We start from the raw sequence: 15,294 nt of genomic DNA, 5'->3' as shown, positions 1-15,294 counted from the left end.
AGGATGTGCTGAAACTGAAGAGGGTTCTTTCTTTTTTTTTCAATCTTTTTATTAATATCAACATGATAAGATTAGTACATAGATAATGGGATTACAAACTTACAAAATTAAAATGAACATAAAAGGATACGCAAGCAATAAGTACAATATAGTTAAGTCTTCCCAAATCATGAGTGATACAAATGTCATATAAACAAAACAAAAAACTAAGTAATTCATGTTGGAAAAAAAACAGAAAAGAGAAAAAGAAAAAAAATATTAATACCCTAAGAAAAACTAAGCTAACAAACTAACCACTAACTATTAAGGAAAAAAAAGGAAAGAAGAAAAAAAATGGGCTGTTTATAGTATCTATAAATAAAATTACAAAATCATCAGTGTCCCCAACTCCGATCCTCTCAACATATATATATATATATATATATATATATATAAAATCAAAACCGGAAAAACAAATAGGATTGGAACAGAGTCAAATTACATCATGTGAAAATATTGAATAAATGGCCTCCAAATCTTTTCAAATTTAATAGAAGGGTCATATACGACACTTCTAATTTTCACCAAATTTAGACATAACATAGTTTGAGAAAACCAATGAAATACGGTAGGGGGATTAATTTTTTTCCAATTCAACAAAATAGATCTTCTAGTCATTAATGTAAGAAATGCAATCATCCGACAAGCAGAAGAAGATAAATGGATTGACTCCATCATTGGTAAACCAAAGATTGCAGTAATAGGATGAAGTTCTAAATCAATGTTCAATACCGTGGAAATAATATCAAAAATGTCTTTCCAATATTTTTTCAAAAGCGGTCATGACCAAAACATATGAGTTAAAGAAGCTATCTCAGAATGACATCTGTCACATATAGGATTTATATGGGAATAAAAACGAGCCAATTTATCCTTGGACACATGAGCCCTGTGCACAACTTTAAACTGTATCAATGAATGTTTAGCACATATAGAGGATAAATTAACTAATTGAAGAATTTTATCCCAATTCTCAAAAGGGATAGTAAAGTTAAGTTCTCTTTCCCAATCATTTTTAATCTTATAAAAGGCCTCTGAATGTATTTTCATAATTATATTGTAAACATTTGATATTACACCTTACTGAAAAGGATTTAGTTCTAACAATTTCTCCAAAATACCCGAAGAATCAAGATTTGGAAAGGTAGGAAGTACAGTGTTTAAGAAATTCCTAATCTGTAAATATCTAAAAAAATGAGATCTGGGCAAATTATATTTATTAGATAATTGTTCAGAAGACATAAAACAATTATCCAAAAATAGATCAGAAAATCATAGTATTCCTTTAGTCTTCCAAGCTGAATAAGCTTGGTCCATAATAGAAGGATGAAAAAAGAAATTGGATACAATAGGAATAGCTAAAACAAATTGATTCAACCCAAAAAATTTCTGAAATTGAAACCATATACGTAAAGTGTGTGACTATCGGATTGTCAATTTGTTTATGCAATTTAGAAAGAGCAAAGGGAAGAGAAGTCCCTAAAATAGAACCCAATGAAAATCCTTGTACAGATTTAGTTTCCAGATTTACCCAATGAGGGCTAGGAGATAAATCCCAATCCCTTAGCCAACATTTCAAGTATCGAATATTAATTCCCAATAATAAAATCTAAAATTAGGCAATGCCAATCCACCTTCCTTCCTTGTCTTCTGTAAATATCTTTTACCTAATCTAGGATTTTTGTTCTGCCATATATATGAGGAAGTTATTGAATCAACATTGTCAAAAAAGGATTTCGGAATAAAAATTGGTACCGCTTGAAATATATATAAGAACTTGGGTAAAATAATCACCTTAATAGCATTAATCTGACCTATCAGAGATAAAGACAATGGTGACCATTTAGTGAACAAACATTTAATCTGATCAATTAAGGGTAAAAAATTAATCTTTGTTACGTATTCCGGCAACAATAAATATATGTGAGTTAGGCAAGGGTTTTTATAACAAATAACACGTTTATTAAACACTGAAAACAAACCCCCCAAAAGTAAACAAACACTAACGTAACCGGAAAACAGCTCTTAAAGCGATGCAGCTCAAACAGTTCTTAAAGCGATGTTGCAAAAACAGTTGTTTAAAGCGATATTGCCAAAAGTTCAAAATGCTCAGTCCATTTAAAAGGAGAGACTTTTTAAGGTGATTTAAATTCTCTTCCACGTCGTTCTCCTTCGATCCCCGGCGTCGAACTCTTCCCACGTAGAATTTAATGAAACGTAATGGCTTAAAGGCACTGACCTCTTCTTCCACACTGTCCTCAATCTCCTGCTATCCCAGCAGAGATTAACACGAGAACAGTCAACGAAATCCTCCCGAATGAGGATCACACAAGGTCGAACCCAATCCACCGTCGAAATTCGATTCTCCTCGATCTTTAACTTCCGAACTTTTATCTTCACTCTCCACAGTAAAGAAACTGCTGGCAATGACCTTTTAAACTTTAGGCATTAGATAAAACTTAATTTTTCAACTAAACTGCGTCATCACGTTAAATCAAGCAGTGGCATGAAGTCAGCTTGGCAAATCCAGCCACGAACTGCCCCTCCCCACAGGGTGGGTCTTCCTTTTATCACCTGTAAAAAAAAAACCTGTCACATGACCTCTACTGGCGGGAAAATGACGTCACTCCACCATCACAAGACCATTACCTCAAGTCCAGTATAACTTCAACCCCAATCACGTGACAAGGGTACCACTGTCACGTGTCACGAGTACATAACATCTTAAATAACTCCTTATGATTTTTTGTAATTTTAATCCCTAAGTATATAAAAAAGTCATTAACTAATTTAAAAGATAAATTTCCATAAATTGGAATCTGTCTATTTAAGGGGAACAATTCACTCTTATTAAGATTCAATTTATACCCGGAAAAATCACTAAACTGAGCCAACAATGATATAACTGCAGGAATGGATTTCTCAGGATCAGAAATATATAATAACAGGTCATCTGCATATAATGATAACTTATGTATATCCATCCCGCGAGTAATGCCAAAAATGTTAGGTGATTCTCTAATAGCAATTGCCAAAGGTTCTATAGCAATATCAAATAATAATGGACTAAAAGGACAGCCTTGCCTGGTACCCCGAAATAAACGAAAAAAGGGAGATCTTTGATTGTTAGTAAAAACCGAGGCTACTGGAGTATGATATATTAATTTAATCCAGGATATGAATGTCGGACTAAAATGAAACTTCTCAAGCACAGTAAATAAATATGGCCATTCAACCCTATCAAGTGCGTTCTCTGCATCTAATGAAATGACACATTCTGAGGTGCTGCGTGAAGGAGTATAAACAATATTCAATAATCTCCTAATATTGAAAAAAGAATAGTGATTTTTAATAAAACCAGTTTGATCCTCCGAGATAATTTGAGGTAATACCTTCTCCAGCCTTCTCCAGTCTTTTCCAGTAACTTGGAAAAGATCTTGGAATCTACATTCAATAAAGATATAGGATGCACAGTCAGTAGGGTCTTTATCTTTTTTCAATATTAAAGAAATGGAAGCTCTATAAAAAGATTGTGGCAATTTACCTAGTCTAATTGCTTCTTCAAAAACCTTTCATAACCAAGGAGAAAGAGTAGAGGAAAAACACTTTAAAAATTCCACTGTATACCCATCTGGACCTGGTGCTTTCCCAGAATTCATAGAGGAAATAACACCTTTAATTTCTGCATCCGTAATAGGAGTTTCTAATATTAAAAGTTCTTCAGATGATAATTTTAGAAAATTCAATTTCCCAAGAAAATCATGCATGGTATTATGATACAGGGAGGTATAAAAACCTTGAAAAGATTTGTTTATCTCATCTTGGTTAACTGTCAGTTCACCATTCTGTTGACGAATCTTAATAATTTGACATTTAACCGAAGCATTTTTCAATTGGTTAGCTAATAGTTTACCCGATTTATCACTATGTATATAAAAATCAGTTCTGGTTTTCATTAATTGATTTTCAATTGAAGATGTAAGTAATAAACTGTGTTCCATGAAGAGGGTTCAAAGGAGGTTCATAAAAATGATTCCAGGATTGAATGACTTGTCATATGAAGAGCATTTGATGGCTGGGCCTGTATTGACTGGAATTCAAAAGAAACCTCATTGAAACCCATTGAATGGTGAAAGGCCTTGATAGAGTGGATGTGAAGAGGATACTTCCTATGTTGGGAGAATCTAAGACTAGAGGACACAGCCTCAGAATAGAGGGCCATCCTTTTAGAAAGGAGATAAGTAGGTATTCCTTTCGCCAGAGAATAGTGAAACTGGAACTCTTTGTTATAGACAGCTGCGCAGACAAAGTCTTCATGTATATTTAAGACAGAGGTTGATTGATTCTAGATTGGTCAGGGAAAAAGCAGGAGATTGGGGTTGAGAGGAAAATTGGATCACCTATGATGAAATTACAGAGCAGACTCAATGGGCCAAATGGCCTAATTCTGCTCCTATATCTTGTGATTTAATAAGTACCTATCAGTTTCTATGCCCAAGGAGAAGAAAAAAGTCCTACCTGCTCAGCATCCCTCTATAACTCAGTCTGAGTCCTGGTAACATCCTTGTAAGTGAGAGACCCAAGAGGTTTTGCAGATGTTTGACATCTTGAGAAACACAGAAAATGCTGGAAGAACTCAACAGATCAGACAGCATCTATGGAGTATAATAAACTGTCAATGTTTTGGGCCAAGCCCCTTCATTGTGACTGAATAAGTGGCATCCATTTCAATTTGACTTTTTCTCATACAGACATGTCTGTCCGTGGCCTACTCCACTGCCACAAAGAGGCCAAATGCAGACTGGAGGAGCAACACCTCATATTCCATCCGGATAGTCTTTAACCTGATGGCATGAACATTGATTTTTCTAACTTGCAGTAACCACTCCCCTCAGTTCCTACTCATCTTGTTTTTTTTCCCTCTGTTCTGGGTGGCCCTTTTGCCCCTTCTCCACATTCATGATTGCTCATTATATCCCTCCTTTTCCACTTTCTTCCCTTTATTCCACTGTACTCTCCTATGAGATTCCTTCTTCAGTGTATTACCTTTCCCACCTATCACCTCGCAGCTTCTCACATCACCCCCCTTCCCCAGGCACCTACCTTCCCCTTCATCTGACTCACCTATTACTGACCAGCTTGTACTGCTCTCCCTCCCTCTACCATTTTATTCTGGCTTCCGCCCCCTTCCTTTCCAGTCCTGGTGAAGGGTCTCAGCACAAAACATCATCCACTTATTTCTCTCCATAGATGTTGTCTAGCCTGCTGAGTGCCTCCAGCATTTTGTGTGTTGCTCAAGATCCTTGTAAATACATTCTTCTACTCTTTCCAATTTGAAAACATATTTCCTATAGTAGTGTGAGCAAAAATGAGTGCAATACCTAAGTGTGGCCTCACCAACATCTTGTACAACTGATAACTCACTACAGTCTCCCAACTTTCTCATTACGTAATTGCTGTGACTGCTAAAAGCCAATATGCAAAAAGCTGTCTTCACATCTCTGCCTACCAGAGACTCCATTTTCAGGGAGCCATGTGTGTGTACTCCTATTCCCCACACATCCATCCATACATCCACATTCCCCACACATCCATCCACACATCCATATTCCCGACATCCATCCATATTCTTCACACATCCATCCATACATCCATATTCTCCGTACATCCGTCTATACATCCATATTCTCCATACATCTGCCTGTAATCATTCAGAAAGACACCAAAGATCCTGTGATAGTGCTTGAGGCGATTAAATGATCTTGCCATTTTTACTCTATCAAATAATATCACTAAACCAAGATGGATTGATTATGTATCTGTCTTGAAATAAGTCAGTCCTGCGGAAGTGTTTCAGCCAAAAACATCAACTGTACTCTTTTCCATAGATTCTGCCTGCCCTGCTGAATTCCTCCAGTATTTTGTGTGTGTTGCTCAGATTTCCAGCATCTGCAGATTTTCTCTCGTCTGTTTATTCATCTCCTTGCTGTTTGTAGGGTATCATATTTCCACAACTACTTACTTATTTAGTGGCCATTGCATCCAAATCATTTTGGTTTGAAATACTTTTAAAATGTTTGGTAGAAACGTCATTCACTATAAGTATCTGTGAATTCATATGCATCTTCGCTGAATATCAGTTAATATTCTTAATGTTTATCCATATTTTCGTATTTTGTTTTTCTGATGAATATTTCTCACAGCCATGTGAATAGACAGTTGGAGAATAGTTTGTCGTCATACTGTAGAAGTTATACTTTAGTGGGATTGTCTAGAACACTTGTATTACTGTCCATTCTGACGTTAATTATATAAGGTCAAGTTAAAATGGTGATTTCTTTTTGTTTCCCAAATAAAGATTCAAGGGCATTGCCCTGAAAGGCAAGAAGTACAGACCATTGTTTGACTATTTCTTGAAGGTAAGGTCAGTGTACATCCAACTGCAATTTGTTTCCTCATAAATTTTTTAAGGTTATGATAGACTGCTTGAAGCTGAACACAAATATAATTTCAGACTACTTGTATCATATAGGAATTTGGAGAAACAAGAAATTTACTTTTATTGAATATAATTTGCTCATTTGCAGTATGGTGCTGACACTTTGCAATAGTTCAGCTAAACTAAAAATGTTTGATTTCCGTTTGTACTCTGTGTCAGAGGCTTCTTGTTTCAGTGTCCAACAATAATCAGTCAGCATTGATGGATTCCAGTTGCCCTGATACCATTTCTCCATGTCCATAATATGCTGGTGAAATCCTTCACCATGCTCATCACTGACAGCGCTAAGATTTGCAGGGAAGTTCAAATGGGTTTGCAGAAAATGAGTCTAATAACATGTTCCATGGTTTTGTATGCTTGAAGCATATTGTCAACCAGCTGCATGTGGTTTGGTGCTTTGTAGTTGCCAAGATCATTTTCAATAACATCCTTGAATGCCTTCCATGCCACTTTCTCCGGTCCCACTAGAAGTGCTTGGAATTGCCTGTCATTGATGATCTGCTTGATTTTGTGGGCCAACAAAAATGGCTTCTTTAATCTTGGCATCAGTTATTCTGGGAAACATTTGTCTCAAATATTGAAATCCTTCACCTTTCTTGTTCATTGCTTTCATAAGTCCCAGTTTTATATGAAGAGGAGACAAAAATATTTTTGGGTCTACAAGTGGCTTATGTGCCACACTTTTCTGCCCTGGAACCAACTTCTTACGGAATGGTTAATGAGATTCTTCAGCACGGCTGTCTCATTCGCAAATAAAACAATGGTACTTGGTGTATCCAAGCTGCATGTCTAGTAGCAGCCCTACTACTTTCAGATCACCACAGATGTTCTAGTTGTAGATGTTGTTCCACATATGACTTCCAAATTTTGGTAATTTTCTTATGTGTACTACATAACCATATGGTATTGAAGGGTTGACATTGCCTTTGTGTAGCAGCACAGCTTTCAGAATTAAAGCTGAAGAATCAATAAAAAGATTCGTTTGTTGTGGGTCATGGAGAAACACACATTATCAACTCAACCAAAGAATTGCATCAAATCCTTTTGGCAACTGTGAAAGAAGAAAATTCTTGTGCCTCATGACAGCAGATCCCATCTTTGCAGTCCTGATCCCAGTAATTCTGCTTTGCTTTTGACAAAACCAAGTCTCTGACCAGGTCATTTAACTCCGATTGAGTTATCAGATGAGGCTCACTCGACATAAAGGGTTCAAAATCTGAATCAGAATCTGTGTTGTTTTCTATTCCCGGGTTGTGCATCATGGCACCTTCGTTTGTCTCCTCTAGACTCCATATCTTTGGTGGCTTTGGTCCTGAAAGACTATCGTCATGTGGCACAGGTCTTATGGCTGAAGGGAGATCAGGGTATTCAATGAGTTTCTTGTTTTTCACAGAGAAGCCAGACATACTGGTCAGACAGAAGTAGCAGTCTGTCACATGATCCTTCTGCTTTCGCCATACTATCGAGACAGTGAACGGCATTGACTTCAGAGTATCTCTGAGCCAAGCTCTAAGATTGACAGCGCATGTTACGCAACAAATGTGAGGAGTTTAGGCTTTGCCTTGATTTCCAATTTTACACCCAAAGTAGAGCTCTTTGGCTTTCTTAATAAGACAAGTTATGTTCCGCCTTTGAGAATTAAGCATATACTCATGACAATATAATAAAGTATTGTGGCTGTTGCAACATTGGTGAGACATTTTGCTATCACAGATACTTCTGAAAACACAATTACTTTATTATAATATGTACAATATGCAGTGTGTGTAGAACATGCCCATCAACATGATCACAAACCAATATGCATGTAAGCGCAATGCAATATTGGTGTATGTGTGATGTGTTTATAGTCTTTATAATGCCTGTCCTGCCATGAAACATCTGCCCTGCCTAAGCATGCCCAGGCATACCTGGACACGATAGAAAATATTTTGGCTTACATTTTGGACGGTATTTCAATTGATTTGAATTATGAATTGAAATAACAAATATAGGTTTTTTAAATGGTGCATGATAGGGAAAGTTCATAGAGATTTTCATAATCAGCAGCCCAAAATCTGTATGATACACCCAGAAGTGTTCAAAAAGCAAAATCTTTGTTGTCCAGTGTAATAATTGAAGGATGAGATGTTCAAAAAATTTCACTACATTGTGAATAAATTATAGACTGCAAACTCAGTATTATAAAAGGAATATGCCAGACTTTGAATTACAGGCAAATGTATAAATTAATATATTGAGAATGAGTGTAATGATGAGCTGTAAAGCTGTAAGAATGACTGTTGTATTAGTCATGAGATATCTCTGATTTTTATCAAAATTATCAGTAGTAAAATATAACAGACAGTAGGGTGTTCCTTTAATAAATACACTTGTGGAGTTATACATATGTTTTATGCCCAGTACTGTTAAAAGTCAACAACTGTGGTGGACCTGCATCTGTAAGTATCTTCGTGATACTCCAGCCTTGGTTATTAAATTAATGCAACATAGAGTTTATCAGGAAGGAATTGTATAAAGTGGATCAATTTATAATAAAAATGTTGGGAGAATTTTTCTCTCAATTAAGCTCCAGACTTTCTGTGTACAAGTTCTCAAAGCTGCATCTTTGATTTGGAGGAAGTAAATTGAGTTGAATCATAAGCTAGTAGGTGGGATATTCCAGCTACTAGGAATGATTCATTTGTTGGTAATTGATCATATTTATTGTTTTAATTTTGCCTTTTATATATTGAAATACTTTAATAAGTGACCCATTTCAATATTCCCTATTCATTACAACTTTATTGAGTATACTTACATGTAATTATCTAGGATTTTATTAAGTACTTAAATACCTATATATTTCTCTTGCAGTGTAAAGAAACTGGAGCTTTCTCAGTGCTCGTGGACAATTATGTTAAAGAGGAGGAGGGTACAGGTGTTGTACACCAGGCTCCATACTTCGGTGCAGTAAGTTTTTTTTATGGCTAAACTCATTTTTAACATTCTAGTGGTCATTTTCTAATTTCTGCTTCATTCCCATCAGTGTATGCCATACTAAAATTTCCATGGTGAGGTACAGTATTTTTTTGTTTACAATTTATTCTAGTTGCATTTAATCGACTCTGTAGACGGAATTTGTTAGTTTTTTTGTGAGTTGAAGAATATTAACATACTGTTCTAATTCATCTTCTTTTGTGTGAAGTTTTTGATGGAATTACTAAATCATGGTGATATTAAAGTAGGTTTCCCTGTGTATAGAAATCTGAAGTTATGGCTTTCTGAGGAGATACAATGGATGCATAGAAGAAAGTTACATTGATGAAAGTGATGCCCTTAGTAGGATGCCACTAACTTTAAAGAAAAGTTCACCCCATCTCATGGCCCTGATAATTTTCACTCAGTGTTTTACCCATTGCAAGAACATGCATGATAAAAGTTACACTGGCAATATTATCAACCTCAAAAAAACCCTGTCTTTTCATTGGTGTCGCAACCAAACTCTTTTCTGTAAACAGTCTTAAAAATGATGGGTTCTAACAGGTGTAACCAGCACCATTTATAGTAGTTTTACGTCCTGACTAGCACAGGACCCGTCATGCTAATCCTAACATTGACACCTCCATTAGGCTCCTTGCCTTAATTTTCCACAGCCTATTAATTCCTGTGGTATTTGCAGGACATACTGAGCTGCAGCCCTCCACTGCTGTCTTTCTGGGACACAAATGGCAGTCGTGACTTATGAAAGCTGAGATCCTGCCACTGAACACCACCTTGGAGTCATATAGCTTGTTTCCATGTTGTATGACTCTTCCGCACAACTCAATACGTGACAACCTACTGGAGCTAGTCTCATTCCTCACCATTTGACTGAGGTCCCTCTAAATCTATAAGTATTATAATTGTATCCACTTCTAGCATGTCCTCAGACAGCTTGCTCCATATATACCACTTTGATGCCTTTCACAATTCAGCACTGTCAAAGATTTTCTTACCTCATTTTTGGCACATTTAAAAACAGTTGAAATTTAAAAGTATATTTTTTCTACAAGTAAATATGTATTTTTGTAAATAGAATTAAAATGCTAAAGAAAAATAAATCACGTTCAGCGATCCTATTCAAAGGAATGGGAACTTTGCTAGTATATGAGCCATTTCTGGCATGTAGGTTGGCAGTGGGGTGAGGAGAAACAGGCCAATATGAAGCCCTGTGCAGTTTGGAACTTTCATTACACACAAAGGATGGTCTGGTGGCAATGCTGGTCTCTGTGAAAATGCTATCTGTGTTATTATCTGATAGGAGAATGATCTGGCCTACTAATAACTTTTTTTTGTGTGATCAATTGAAGTGAATATTTACCATTGTAGAATACAGGTTACAGGTGCCCACTTGCAATTGCTAAGCACCAGGTGGAAATGAAAATAATAAATGTTGAGAATGTGTTAAATACCTTTAGGGAGAAGAGCAAAGATATGTGTTAGGGAAGGATTTTTGGTATCTTTGCATTAGATATAGATCTTAAGACTGGATGAACATTGGCTGATGGAGTGCAATTTGTGTCACTGCATGTTTTGCAGTCAATTATTTTGCGGGGGTTTAAGAGATAGCAGAAGGGCTCATTCCCACGATAAAGGTTATATTTTTAAATGTTATCTTACTGAGGTTTTACCATTGCACAACAGCTGTACTTTGTTAAAATTACTGGTTTAAAGCTGTTACCCTAGTATCAGTAGAGTGATATTTTTGACTTTGTTTCAGAAATAATATGAAAATTGTAAATTAATAGTCATTTATCTTGACCAGAAATTTCTGTCAATATCTTGAAAGACTCCTATTCTCCTTTGCAAGCTTCCTCTGAAATTCACTGCCTAAACAAAACTAATGCAGTATTTCATCTCCAGGATGATTTTCGTGTCTGTATGGATTACGGCATAATCCAGAAAGATTCATCACCTGTGTGCCCTGTGGATGCCTCTGGTTGTTTCACAACTGAAGTGAAGGATTTTGCTGGCCAGTATGTGAAGGTTGGTGGTTGTTTCATGTTCATAGTTGTCAAAAAGATGACCTTGCAGATGAACAAAACACGTTAAATGGTAAATAATTACTATATTTCTATTTAGTCATGTTTGAGATTTACAGTTGAAGATTAATTGCTTTATAGTGCTCAGTATGTAAAAATTCTGAAGTTTCTTGTCTTCATTCTTTTGTCGTGAGTTATTTAGATACTTTTAATATACTTATCCTAAAATGTATGCTTTAACTTCACAGTCTTTAAAATTTGGAATTACATTATATTTAATCTCCTTCTAGGATGCAGACAAAAATATCATTAAATATCTGAAAGATAAAGGTCGACTGGTTCATAATAGTACTTTCAATCACAATTATCCATTTTGCTGGAGGTAAGAACTATTTGGAAATGTGTAGAGCCTTTCATCATATTATGAAAATATTAGAATTTTGCTTGCTGCCATTTGAGTTAGGTGTGGGGCATTCTCAGTACAAAACACAGCTGCTTAGTTATCCAAAAAATTTTAGTTTATTAAACAACCTGTTGTCTGATTTGGTTCATGTAACCACCCCACTCTTTGGCCAGGTAATTTATTTAAAACAGATCCAGTTATGGCACACTTGACTGAAATATTCTATTTACTTAAAGGGTTGGTTTTTTTGTCCTCTATTTTTTAATCACGTTCTGTTGGATGAGGAGAATTTACCATCTTAATGTAAATTTATTGCATTCAGTTGCAGCTTTTCTACCATCATCTCATATAAAATTAGCTAAATCAATCAAAATACTAAACCCAACAATATGCTCATCTGTATAGTTCTGAAGTAATATCAGTCTTAACACCAGAGACTGCAAGTGCTGGACTCTGAAACAACAAACAATTCACCAGAGCTTTGAGTAGCATCTTTTGAAGGAAAAAGTTCCAGTAAGATGGTGGTGTACTTGGACCCAACGGCTTCCACAGAGCCAACCAAAGGTGTTACTATCTTTTATAAGTGTATTTTTTATGATCACAAGCCCTTGCTGGACATTAAGAACTTAAAAGTACTGCAGGCCTACCCCCATCACTGAGTGGCATGTTGGTGGAGAAACTGAAGGAGCCAGACTTGATGTGGATTGGCAGAGAGGCATCGGTGCATGAAGTCAATGTGAAGTCGAACAGCAAGTGATCATCTTAGTTGCTTTTCTTGTGATCCTGGACATTGGTACTGCAGGCCTACCCCATCACTAAATTGCACGTTGGCAGAGAAAGTGAAGGAACTAGACTTGGTGCGGATCGTGCTGCTGCTTGTGTCATAGAGTTCATATGCGAAGGCGGTGTGCAAGCCAACAGCAAGTGATCATCTTAATCGTTTTTCTCGTGATCAGAGATGCTGCCGGACATTGATAATGTGGTATTGTGCAACTTAGATTTGTGAGTTTATTGACTGAAGGCGGGGATGAAGCTGCATGTCCTTGGTTGTGGCAAGGACTAGGACTCAAGCGGTGGTGTCACCTGTTTGTATCTGCCCAGGAGAGAGGTGTTGGAATTGGTGTGCTTACCTGGAGTGCTTGGCATCCATGTTGGAGTCAGTGCTGGTCTCCAGTATTCACTCAGCAGAAGTCAAATGTATTGTTTGATTGCATACTGCTGCAACTTTCTTGGACTCAATTACTTGGACTATATATTTGTTTTGTGTGACTATTTTATTGCTTTCTTATATGGGCTATATTTGCCTTGTGTTGTGTATGACTGTTGGTGCTGTGTTTTGCATTTTGGCTCTGGTGTAACTCTTGTTCAGCAGTATTCATGGGTACTCGTGTATGTCTGAATCACAATTAAACTTGGTAATTCTAGTCACAACTGTATCAGGACTGAGAATGGAAATGCCAAAACCATGTAAAATGTATACTCCCATTGACCTGCGCCAGGACCATAGCCCTCCATATCCCTACCATCCAAACATCATTTATATATTAAAATTGAGCTTGCATGCACTACTTACGGTTCCACACTCTCACACTCTCTCCTTGTAAATTTTATCTGTACGCTTTCAGCCTTATTAAAATCTTTCCTGTAGGTAGGTGACCCTACCTACCATATGGTCTGAGGGAGCATCTTGTCTGGCCTTGTGATTTATCCACCTTGATTTGCCTCAGGACAGCAAATACTATCTCCTCTGTAATTTGTATAAGGTCCATGAAGTTCATGCCGTTTGCCTCAATTCTATTGACTCTGTTTGTCTTCTGAGTAAATACAGATGCAAAAAAATTACAGGTGGTCCCCGTTTTTCAAACGTTCGCTTTACAACAGCTTGCTGTTACGAAAGACCTACATTAGTACCTGTTCTTGCTAACCAATGAGAATTTTCACTTTTACGAAAAAAAACAATGAGCGCTTTATATGTGTGTTTACCCTGAGAAAGACTACCATGACTGTGAAGCCTTGTGCAGGCAGTTGTGTGCACATGCGTGTACGTGCCGATTTTTTTTTTTCCCCTACAAATTCAGCTTGCTGTCTTCCCAATTCTGATAAGTGAAACTGCACTATACATGCAATATTCCTACTTCATATAGGCTGTGTATTTATCATATCATTCCTGCTTTTACTATATGTTCATGTTATTTTAGGTTTTATGTGTTATTTGGTATGATTTGGTAGGTTATTTTTTGGGTTTGGGAACACTCAAAAATCTTTCCCATATAAATTAATGTTAATAGCTTCTTCGCTGTATGACATTTCGGCTTACGAACGGTTTCATAGGAACTCTCTACCTTCGGATAGCGGGGGAAACCTGTATTTAAGATCTCCCTCATCTGTTTTGGCTCCACACATGGATACCATTCTGTTCTTACGGAGGACCAGTTTTAACCCGAGCATTCCTTTTGCTCTTAACCTGTAGAATCCCTTAGGATTAGGATTCTCCTCCTTGTGTCTGCTAGGGGAACCTCATGCTTTTAGTCCTCCTGATTTCTTTCTTTAAGTGTTGTCTGCATTTCTTATATTCCATACACACCTCATTTGTTCCTCCCTGCCTCACCCTGCTCTGCACTTCCTTTGTTTTATTTAACCAGGGCCTCAATATCTCTTCAAAACCAAGGTTCCTTACACTCTTTATCTTTACGCAAACACGAGGAAACCTGCAGATGCTGGAAATTCAAGCAACACGCATTAAATGCTGGTGGAACGCAGCAGGCCAGGCAGCATCTATAGGAAGAAGTACAGTCGACGTTTCAGGCCGAGGCCCTTCGTAAGGACTAACAGAAAAAAGAGATAGTAAGAGATTTGAAAGGGGGAGGGGGAGACACACACAGACAGACAGACACACACACACACACACACACACTAATAAATAAATAGGGATGGAGTAAGAAGGGGAGGGGGGGCATTAACGGAAGTTAGGGAAATCAATATTCATGCTTATACGCTCTACATATAATTCGCTGTAACTTCCGCCATCTCCAACGGGATCCCACCACCAAGCACATCTATCCCTCCCCCACCACTTGCTGCTTTCCACAGGGATCGCTCCCTACGTGACTCTCTTGTCCATTCATCCCTCCCATCCTTTCCCACCGATCTCCCTCCTGGCACTTAGCCTTGTAAGCGGAACAAGTGCTACCCCTGCCCTTACACTTCCTCCCTCACCACTATTCAGGGCCCCAGACGGTCCTTCCAGGTGAGGCGACACTTCACCTGTGTCACTGCTGGTGTGGTATACTGTGTCCGGTGCTCCCAGTGTGGCCTTCTATATATTGGTGAGACCTGACACAGACTGGGAG

General features: G+C 37.3%; 1 protein-coding gene across 1 annotated transcript in view; it reads left to right on the top strand.

The window, feature by feature from the left end:
* The window catches only part of iars1 (isoleucyl-tRNA synthetase 1), a 163,697-nt gene that overhangs the window by 45,502 nt on the left and 102,901 nt on the right, over positions 1–15,294 (top strand). Inside the window, exons 9-12 of the mRNA XM_073072668.1 lie at positions 6,398–6,458; positions 9,395–9,490; positions 11,423–11,545; positions 11,832–11,923. Of these exons, the coding sequence (XP_072928769.1) occupies positions 6,398–6,458; positions 9,395–9,490; positions 11,423–11,545; positions 11,832–11,923 (372 nt within the window). The remainder of the gene's footprint in view (positions 1–6,397; positions 6,459–9,394; positions 9,491–11,422; positions 11,546–11,831; positions 11,924–15,294) is intronic.

Source organism: Hemitrygon akajei, chromosome 19, assembly GCF_048418815.1.
Source record: "Hemitrygon akajei chromosome 19, sHemAka1.3, whole genome shotgun sequence".
Lineage (NCBI taxonomy): Eukaryota > Metazoa > Chordata > Chondrichthyes > Myliobatiformes > Dasyatidae > Hemitrygon > Hemitrygon akajei.
Note: the sequence above shows the minus strand (reverse complement) of the source record. Positions and strands in the feature narration are given on the sequence as shown.